Source organism: Pseudorca crassidens, chromosome 11 (assembly GCF_039906515.1).
Source record: "Pseudorca crassidens isolate mPseCra1 chromosome 11, mPseCra1.hap1, whole genome shotgun sequence".
Lineage (NCBI taxonomy): Eukaryota > Metazoa > Chordata > Mammalia > Artiodactyla > Delphinidae > Pseudorca > Pseudorca crassidens.
In genome coordinates this window covers 85,193,217-85,204,181 of record NC_090306.1, presented here as the reverse complement: position 1 = coordinate 85,204,181, position 10,965 = coordinate 85,193,217, and the positions used below count along the sequence as shown (strand labels likewise).

At 35.1% G+C, this 10,965-nt stretch overlaps 1 protein-coding gene across 2 annotated transcripts in view; it reads right to left on the bottom strand.

Annotated features, from left to right (window-relative positions):
• Window positions 1-1,320: 1,320 nt before the first annotated feature.
• Window positions 1,321-10,965, bottom strand: part of SCYL2 (SCY1 like pseudokinase 2) — a 58,663-nt gene continuing 49,018 nt past the window's right edge. For both annotated transcript variants that reach the window (XM_067697665.1, XM_067697664.1), the window contains exons 14-18: window positions 7,262-7,362; window positions 5,737-5,803; window positions 5,504-5,599; window positions 4,390-4,509; window positions 1,321-2,967 (exon numbers count right to left, since the gene is read on the bottom strand). In XM_067697665.1, the coding sequence (XP_067553766.1) occupies window positions 2,323-2,967; window positions 4,390-4,509; window positions 5,504-5,599; window positions 5,737-5,803; window positions 7,262-7,362 (1,029 nt within the window). In that variant the 3' untranslated portion in view covers window positions 1,321-2,322. The remainder of the gene's footprint in view (window positions 2,968-4,389; window positions 4,510-5,503; window positions 5,600-5,736; window positions 5,804-7,261; window positions 7,363-10,965) is intronic.

Sequence of the window (10,965 nt, the reverse complement as noted above, 5' to 3'; positions counted from 1 at the left end):
CTACAGGTGCTTTTTAACCTACTAACTTTTTTAACCTACTAACAGGTGCTTTTTAACCTTTTTAACCTACTAACTTTCTACTCTAAGCCCAAGGGACTTAAAATGCCGTCAATATCTACCATAATTTTAAGGTGATCTATCTAGTACTTTGAAAATTTTGTTCACAGAGAGATACAAGCCTAAAAATAGCACTATTTTTTAGAGGCAGTTTCACAACAGAAAAAGGCAATGGTAACAGTTCGAGTGATAGAAATGATTTAAACAAAATACCTTCAAGAAAGTAAGAAAAAAGTGTAGAAAATCTTCTAAAAATGTAGCATCATTACCTCAATGAATGAACAAATTTCAAGATGTGAAAATTACCTAAGAATCACATATTTTTTCAAATAATCTATTTTTATATTTAGAAGTTCAAATTATATAAATTGTTCTATTAAGTTTTCCTTCTAATTAGGAGTTCAACACTGACAAAGTTATTTTACAAAATAAAAAGCAATTTCCTAATGAACTGTGACTACTGAATTGTTACAAAGAAAAATTCTTCAATGTTAAGCAGTTTTATTCCTTATGTAAACTTTTCTCAAGATAGATATTGTGTTACGAACGAGACAAATAATCAGGTGCAGGTATGAATGTATTTGCCAAAAACATCTGCTCTTCCTACTGCTTTTCATTTCTTGGAAAAGTTTCTTTAGCATTCCTATCAGTCCTTCTCCTAAAACCATGTAACAAAATACAGCTCATACAGAAACCAGATGTTAAGCTTTTTATTTTTTAACATACCCTCTTATTGAATGCTGCCAGCAATATTATCAACTTACATTTTATAATCAAGTACTGTATGTTCAGTGTGTGTATACGTATTTTTTCAATGAATAAATGTAGTGTCAGCACACTAAACTTCCTATGACTTATTTTAAATGATTGCTGGTTTCAGATAATTAAAAACCACAAACTCTATGGCTGCGATTATAATACATTTATAGTTCTCTGAAAGATCAGTTTAAAGTTATAACATAATGATGGAATATAACGAAATACAAATGACATCTATAGCATAAGATTCCATGGTTGACTAATCAGCAAATCAAAGAAAAATATCAGAGAAAGGCCTTGAAAAAGAAAGCATGTTTCCTGTTAGAAGAATTTATTCTTTCTTTCCTAAAAATGGCTAATTATGGACATAAAAATGTTTGAACAAAGGGTCCTGAAATTCCTAGAGAAGATTTAAACTTCAGATGCAGTAACTGACGAAGTCAGACGTTATCATAACGTATCAAGCTGAAAATTAATCTTTTAGTAGCCAGAAGATACAAGTGCTCATTTTTAGAGAAGTAAAGTTTATTACATTTGAAACAATACAGCAGAAATCTCAAAAGTATACTCATTAAATATAGTTTAATTCTTACAAATCTCCTTTTGAAAATGCAATTCATATGTGCTGCAACCTCAGAAGTTTGAATTCAAAATGAAATATGGAGGCAGTAGTCAGGGAAAGCACATCAGAGGGCTTTGTCAAATATCTGTACAAATCAGTACCTACCTCTTCTGTCTGTGATACAGTAGGAAAAAAAGTGATTCTAAACATATCCAAGTAAATGCAGAAAAAAACATTACTATTTGAGGCAGACCATGCTAAAATATAATTTACAATGATTAGTTTGCATTTATGATAGTTAATAATGCCTTAGTTTGAACCAATGAAATCAAGGTTAAGTTAAATTCTGCAGTATTTGCTCAGTCTTTTGCACTAAACGTTAGTTCATCTGAGAAGTAATAAGATTGGAAAAGCAAATGACCCGATCCTTTTCGTTAGGCTTATCATTTTCTCACTCAGTCACACTAAATGCAAACAAATCAATACAGCATCAAGATTTTTCACATAGTAAAAATGAAGACTAATGACTTGTGAAGGCAGACTGTGTACCATGTAGTATTTAACAGATGAAACTTGCAATTACCATCAACTCAATTTTTTAAATAACACCAAGATTTACAAGCCAAAATAAACATTTGATTTAAAAATTCTGCTATTCAAGATACTCAGGTGTCTTTTTTTCTCATTGAGATTGATATGGGTTGGGTCTTTTAAAAACCTGAAGAGGAGTTGGTAAGAGGAAAAAAATCCTCAAGGCTTTAAAAACCTCAACTGTTAAAGAGTCCATACAACTACTATGCTGGCATGACAACAGGTTTTTTTCTGTCAGACAAGACCATTTACTTTCCCACAGAAGTACTTCCTCCAAGCCAATTATATAGATGTAAATCAGCTTACCCATGATTAAAACTGAAGTGATCCTTCAAAAACAGGAGCATGACACCTCACCCAAAAAGATCTTTTAAGTCACTGCTAGCTGAACTGCTACTGGTCATAGTAGGTGGCGGCTGTGCAAAGTTCTGCGGGTTAAAGAAAGGATTAGTCTGCACACCGAAGGCAGACTGTCCTATCATGCGCGTCTGTGCTCCCATTACCGAACTGCCCACACCTGGAGACCCTTGAGCAGGCACAAACTGATTAAGCCACTGATTCGGTTTCTGTTGTGATAACTGGTTCATGCTAACTTTGGGTTTCTGAGGGCCAAAGAGATTATTAAGAGCAGACATATCTGTGGGTCTCTGCTGAGTCAGCTTCGTACCAGCAGGAGGAACACTCACAGCACTGAAGTTTGGCAAAGTGGAAGGTGTTCCCAATGTCATCTTGGCCACTCCAGGTGCGCTTGGACTGCTGAAGAAGTTCTGGTTTGTATTAACTGGCACATTGAATCCTGAAGTCTGAAAGCCCATGTTGGCATTTAGGCCGTTTGTTAAATTTCTCTTTGTATTATCAATTGGTGTAGAAAACATCATACCAAGGCCCGTGGAAGGAACAGAAGTGAAGGTACTTGAAGAAGAAATTTTAGGGGTACTAACAGAAAGACTGGTCAAAGATGACATATTATCCATCAATGTGTCTGTCAGGTCCTTAGTCTGAAAAATATGAGGAAATTACTTTATCTCCAAGAATTCCAAATTACTTAAAAATTAGTAAACATTTGATAAATTTTATTATAAAGGACAGTTAAAATTAAGCTCAATAGTCTACACTAAGACAGCAAACCACAGCTCACAGGCCAAATCCAGCCTGCCACATATTTTTGTAAGGCTTTTTAAGCATGAACATTTGTAATCAATCTGATGATAGGGAACCCAACTCTGAACTCCAATTAAATGAAATGTTGTCTCCCTCGTTGCACCTCCACCAAAAAACAGAATTGCATTTTCTCATTAGATCTGTATTACAGACAAGGATACTCTATTATTTTTGTATTTTGAATTTCATCAAAAGTTTGTGGAAATTTATTTTCTCTATTCTAAGTACCTACAAAATACTTTATTTTTGCCTCTTGGCTCACAAAGATTTTTCCCAGAGGAAGAAATTTAATGATTAAGAGGCAACAACAACAACAAAAAAATAATTTAAAGAAAGCTTCTAAGATAAAGTAATTTCTGCAATCAGCAATAGTGTAAACTTTCTATCAGCAGAGACCTTAATCACTGCTCTAACACCAGCACCTAGAACACTGCCTGGACCATAGCAGGAAATAAATACTGGTCAGGACATACAGGTAAGTGTTCCTAAATCAAGTCACAAACATGACTATAACAAAAAAGCTAAAAACTGAAAATTACTTTTTGCTCAAAACTACATAAATGCATGAATATAATATTCCTGGTCATTTCAAAGTGAGCAGCGTTGAATTAGTACCATAGACCTAATATTTTTTAAGAACCCTCCCATTAATCTAGCTTCCTCTTTGTTGGTAACAAGCACTATTACAAAACATTATATATTAGGCAGGCTATTGAGGAGTTGTTGGAAAATTCTTGACGCCCATACTTCTTAGAAATTACACATTAAAGTATTTTCTGAAATACATTTTTATAAAACACTAGTAGGTAGACTAAGTTCTATACTACCTTACTCCTTAAGAGTAGTATGCCTTATATATGGAATTCTAAAATGTGGTACTGATGAACGTAGTGGCAGGGCAGGAATAAAGATGCAGACGTAGAGAACAGACTTGCGGGGAGGGGGGGAGCTGGAATGAAGTGAGAGAGTAGCACTGATGTATACACACTACCAAATGTAAAATGGATGGCTACTGGGAAGCTGCTGCATAGCACAGGGAGATCAGCTCGGTGCTTTGTGACAACCTAGAGGGATGGGATAGGGAGGGTGGGAGGGAGGCTCAAGAGGGAGGGGATATGGGAATATATGTATACATACAGCTGATTCACTTTGTTGTACAGCAGAAACTAACACAACATTGTAAAGCATTTATACTCCAATAAAGATGTGGAAAAAAACCTGTAGTATGCTTGAATTATGCAAAAGAAATGAACTCTGACCTGCTTGACTGGAGCAACAGGTGTGTGCACCTGGGGTTTAAGAGGTTGCTGGCTTTTCAACTTCTGTGCCTGCTCCTGTTCTTTTGCCAATTTTTGTTTTTCTTCAAGTGTAAGTGATGCCTGAAAACAAAACAAAACCAAAAAAATCAACTGACAACTTTCATAATTCCATTTGTAAAACAGAAGATTTCTTTTTGGTATGTCTGACAATACCAAGTAGTTTACAAACTACTCCTGTATTGGTGATTGCCACAGCGTAAGTTATACTTTGAATTATGGTAAAATTTAACTTTAGGTAGAAACTCACAGGATCCTTGCTAAACTATTTCCAGTATGAAAATAATAATAAAATTATTATTTTAAAACCATTCATTAGAATCATCTTTTTCCAGACAATGAGAATATGACTAGGTGATATCATTTTATAAAATTGGGAGATTCTAGCTCACTCTAAAAATATTTTAGAAACTCATCAAAAAGCTAAGTAAAAAGGAAACAACTTTTTTTTTAATGTGAACAATTCCTTTCACTGCTAATGTCTGCATCAAATTCAACATCTGTCTTTTTCTTATATCAACTTTGCCAACCTATAAGCTCGCAGTATGTCCTATTAACAAATTTTGTAAACCACAATGTCTAGTAGTTCCTTGGCTCTACACGTACAGGTACTCATATCTGTTGAATAAACAGAAGAAAACTGCCCTCAGCAGAAATTCAAAACTGACATATTTTTTATATCGGATGCTAACCAACATTTCGATTGGAAAGTATCATTTTAAAGTTTGTTATTCAAAATCAGAATCAGAGAAGAGACACTGTAGAATTTATCAAGGGATGTGACCGGCAAAGTACAGTAGAAAGGACAAAGAGGTCAGGCAACCTAGAAATGTTACCAACATGGGAGACTGAATAATAAAGAAAGTTAAAAATCTTAAGCATGTTTATTCTCAACATGAGTCAGGTCATGCATGACCCACTGATAACTTTTAAATTTCATAAAGATAATTAAAGAATGTTTCTTATTAAGCTAAATAGTATTTCCCAACAAAAATATGTGGTTTTAGAAGTTATATAATATAAATACGAGTACTAAAAGAACAGTAAAGACACTTACTCTTTTATGTTTATTCTGTAACCCATCCTCTTTATTTTCTGATTCACCACCAGTCAGAAGGTCTGCTCCAATGTTGTTAAAGACTTTGTCAATATGCTGAAAAACCAAAAGTGAACCAGCTGAATGACGTGCAAGATTGTGATTTTACTGCTTAAAGATCAGAGGCCCCCGAAATGGAGCACACTATCAAGCATTTTTTTTCAAAAAATAGAATAATCTAAATATCTTCTTACCTGAGACCCAACATTTGTAACTTTTGTCTCCTCAGAAGCATTCATTTGATTTCCTATATCCAAAGATCTGTGAGAGAGTTGAGTTATGACAAAGCAATAAAAAGAAATGTATGTTTTAAAAATACTTGTACTAAAAATAGTTCATCCACATGGAATTTACTACAATCTAAACAAACTGCAACTCCATTCTTTAAGGAGAATCATAATCTCTTTCGTTATTTATTACTATTAATGTCTGCTTGCCCCCAAAATGTACATTTGTACACATGTCTTTTTTTTTAAAGCTCAGCATTTGAGATTTACTGGAGAACTTAGTGTCATAAAACCGGGCAAGCATGGTTCTTACCATAGGAGAGTTTACAGCTCACTGAGAGACAAGATATGATATGGGAACTTAATGTGATTAAGTTCAGAATCTGTGATTCTAACAATAAATGCTATAATCACTGAATAAGTGATGTGGACAAGATCTATGCCTTGAAAAACAGGTAAGATATAGATAGGAAGGAGAAAAAGAGAATACATAGAAAATTTCTCTCTGTTGTAATTTTTAAAGATTATTTTCCAGGGTTCCTAAGTTAATATAGTCAATCCATTAAACATGATAAATATATACATCACAGAATACTTAGTGCATACAAAGAGCTATTTCACATCATTCTACACCTTGTGTATTTATTTCCATAAAGCTTTCATCTTACACAGGAGCAGAACCTAAAAAGTTTCTTTTGGGGGACTTGGCTCATGATTGATACCAATTTTACTGATTTTCAGATGTCTTTGACTCAGGATTAAACTTTAACAGGCATCCTAAAATCATGTTTTGCCTCTGGAGCAAAGAATATAGTGGAGATTTGATCATAAAAACTGGCATTTTCCACTGAATAATTTTTACCCTTCCCCTCTTCCTTTGAATACTAGTATTTTGCAAATAATTGAGAAAATCCTCCCTAAAAACAAACAAAAAAAGAGGTACACACTGTGGTACTACATATGGAATGAATTCTCTATAACTGTTTCTGGGGTTAGAGAAAAAAGAAGGAGAAATCAAAACACCAGGATTTCACAGATTTGAAAAATATTTTTAAGTGGTGCTCTTGGCAATCAGCACCCTGAGTTTACAATGCCAGTAACTAATGTGACAAGAGATTTTCTTAGAAACAGAATTTTCTTTATGTAGAGAAAATGCTAGGGTTACATCCTATTATGCTTCTGTATTCAGAAATGACATCAGATTTTCAACAACATTCTAAACTCAGTTCAACTTAATATGTTGGAAAATTTTTATATGCTTTACATATAGTCAAATTGAAATCCTTCGGAACATATGTATATATATAACTGATTCACTTTGTTATAAAGCAGAAACTAACACACCATTGTAAAGCAATTATACCCCAATAAAGATGTTAAAAAAAAAAAATGAAATCCTTCAATTTTTCTAGTCCGTATTCTAGAAAATCAACCATGACATAACTTTGATGTCACTCCTGGACCATGTGCAATTCATATGCAACCTACTTACTTCTGCTGTTCTTGCATTATATGAAGTTGCTCCAGTTTAGTCTTATGTTCAGACTCCAATCTATTAAGCATCTCTTTTATGACGGAAATGAAGGAATTGAACTGGTGTAATAAGAAATTGATATGGTTATAATGTTTCAAGTTAGCCACAAAGGTAATCTAATAAAATAATTCAACAAGTCATTCATAATATTCTCTATTTTTATCAGAATATGACCCACTCATAGCACTGATGACATAAGAATAGTACATTTTAGCTCAATATATCATAGCAAGCTTTTACAGTACCTCTGTATGGTGGTGATATAGTTGATGAGACTTTTAAGTTCCAGAAAACATGTTCTCAATAAGTTTTATATCCTAACAGCTATTATTCAGCAGTCTTATATAAATTCAACTCCAGCAGTTATTACATATTGATTTTTCTAGACTAATCCAAAAATGACCATCTAAATTTGTGCATATCTGAAAACAATCTGCTTAATAATGCATAAAAAATTACTCTTTATTCAAATCATTGTAAAAATGACGTTTGGCTAAAATAAGCCTGTTTTCTAAAAAGTTAGTAGAAATATTAAATATACATAATCTAACTTCCAAATAATTAAAATTCATAAAGTATATCTAATTTAAAGTTAAACATAGTTTAAGCTTTGGTTAAACTTTACATAATAATTTTTAAATTTATTTATTTATTTGTTTGTTTGTTTTTGGCTGCATTGGGTCTTCGTTGCTGCACGCGGGCTTTCTCTAGTTGCGGTGAGCAGGGGCTACTCTTCATTGCGGTGCGCAGTCTTCTCATTGTGGTGGCTTCTCTTGTTGCGGAGCACAGGCTCTAGGTGCGCAGCCTTTGGTAGTTGTGGCTCGCGGGCTCTAGAGCGCAGGCTCAGTAGTTGTGGCTCACGGGCTTAGCTGCTCCCCGGCATGTGGGATCTTCCCGGGCCAGGGCTCAAACTCGTGTCCCCTGCATTGGCAGGTGGATTCTTAACCACTGCACCACCAGGGAAGCCCCTAGTTAAATAATTCTTATGGTACTTTAGGATCATCATAAACAATTTATTTTAATAATACCACATATTACAGGAAGACTCTAGAAACTGCTTTCTTCCCCTCCCCAAATCTTGCAACTACGTCTTTGGGCTGCGTGCTTATAAATACACTATTTTATTAATCCTCACAACTCTTCAAAGTAAATTTATTAATATTTCTACTTTATAAATGAGGGAACTCAGGCTCAGCAAGAGAGAAAGCAACTTACTCAGAAATACTAAATAACTTATATGGCAGAATTAGAATTCATACTAAGTCTGTCTCCAAAGCTTGTACTCTTTTCTACTACGTTATGCTGCCTCTCAACCATGCTCTATCATCCATTTATCCTCTGTCTGATCATAAGAGTAACAAATGGCATGTTTCCTTAGCTGTTTACCATGACTGACTCTTTGCTGATTAGATTTTTTAACTTTTTAACAAAATATAACATACACAGAAAAGTATACATATAAAGGCACATCTCAAAAAATTCACAAACTGAATTTAACCAGTAGCCAGAAAAAGAACAGAACATTGGCAGCACCCCAGAAGCTTCCCCGTGCCCCCTTCTAGTCATTTCCTACCCTCCCTCGCCATATGACAAAACACTATTCTGACTTCTAGCAGTGTAGTTTTAACCGTCTTTGCGTTTCATACAAATGGAATCATTCAGTAGATCCTCTTGTGTCTGGCTTCATTTGCTCAACATAATGTTTGTGAGATTCATCTATATTGTTGCAGCATTAACATAGTAGGCCTGCACGGCTATCCTTGGAAAAGCCTGCTTGCAAGGTTGGCCCTTGGCTGGTGTCCAGGAACTCAGATTTTGGGAGGTTCCCACCATTAACTGATAATAGTGGCTCACTGTGTCTAACTGGAATTTGAGTACCAGGCAGGGGGTGCTACTTGATCAGCCCCCAATAAAAATTCCAGGCACCGAGTCTCCAATGAGCTTCTCTGGCTCGCAATATTTCAGACACACTGTCACAAGTCATTGCCCAGGAAATTAAGCACATTCTGTGTGACTCCACCAAAAGATGACTCTGGAAGCTTGAGCCTGGTTTCCCCCAGACTTTGCCCCATGAACCTTCTCCCTTCACTGATTTTGCTTTATATTCTTTCACCATAATAAATCATAGCTGTGAGCACAACAGTTGGCTGAGGCCTGAGTCCTGCTGGTGAATCACTGAATCTGGGGGTGGTCATAGGAACCGTCCCCCAACACAAGTTGTGATTGTGTTTGGACTGCTGCATGGTGTTTTCTCTTTTTTAATCAAATGCTAAAAATGTATTTTCCTAAGTTACTTTATCTTTTTCACATAATGTATAATATACTTAGATTATTTTAAATCAGAACTGACAGAAGAGGGCAGTCTTGAATTAGGAACCCTGTCTATGAAATGAATAGGAAAGCAGACCACATCCATGCTAACTATTGTAAAATACAAGATGATATGAATCTAAATATTTCTGCTGATGAAAATAGGCCCCCCCAAAAAACAACCATAAAGCTGAAGAAAACTAACACACTTCAAATGTAATTATATATCCTAAAATAAGCATTTGAGAATATTTTAAAACACCCTAAATCATAAATATGAGAACTAAGAACAGAAATGACCAAAAGTTGAAGACTATCTTAGGCATGTTATCATTCTATTTTTCCCCAATATTCATCCTCCCTTTTTGCCAATCCTAATTTCAACCCTGCCATCCAAGATATGAAGAAATTATCAAGACAGAAACTGAAATCTAAGGACACAAACCTTCAGGGGCTTACCCTACCACTTCAAATGAAATTTTGGATCTGATTAATTTTACAAATTTCTCTATTTTGAAAACTCCATTCACTCAGCACTCTCCCCTATGCCAAAAGCTCTCTTGCTTAACTCTCAGCTTTCTGCTTCCTTCATTGCTCTAATTCACTTTTAGTCCTTAATTCCAAACCTTGCCAGCCTATCCATTTCTGACACTCTCAGTTAAATAGTAACCCTTCCCCATCTTTTCCATTATACATCATTAAACATTAGTTTTATGGTGAACAAAATGCCTTGTCATTACTCTATACCTCAAATTTTCTCTCAATTCAATAAAAATTTTTGTTTCTGGCACTGTACTAAGTACTGGGGATGTAATGAAGAATAAGCTATAACAACCAGCCTTCTGGGAAAGTCAGACACACAAGTATATAGCTGTGACAACTACGGTGACAGAAGTATGCAGAGGTAATTCTATAATAAGCTTTGAGTACATAGTCCCTTTGCTCAAACATTTACCACATCTTGAAAGTTCAAATACCTAAACGAGATGAGCATTTAAAGTCTGCCTATTCTAGGGCTTTCACTATCGTGGCCCAGGTTCAATCCCTGGTGGGGGAACTGAGATCCTGCAAGCTGCACGGCATGGCCAAGATAAAATAAAACGAAAGTCTACCTATTCTAGTCTCAATTTATCTTAATATCATCACTCCCTGATTATATTATAGGTATCTCTCAAACTGTATTATTCATTCCCTGTGGCAGATAGACTCTAAAATGGTCCCAATTATCTCCTCATTCTGCTACTCTGTCTTTCTGTAATCCCCTACCTTCAAACATGGGCAGGACCTGTGACTTGCTTGTAACCAACAGAATATGGCAAAGGTAACGGGATGGCATTTCCTTGATTACATTA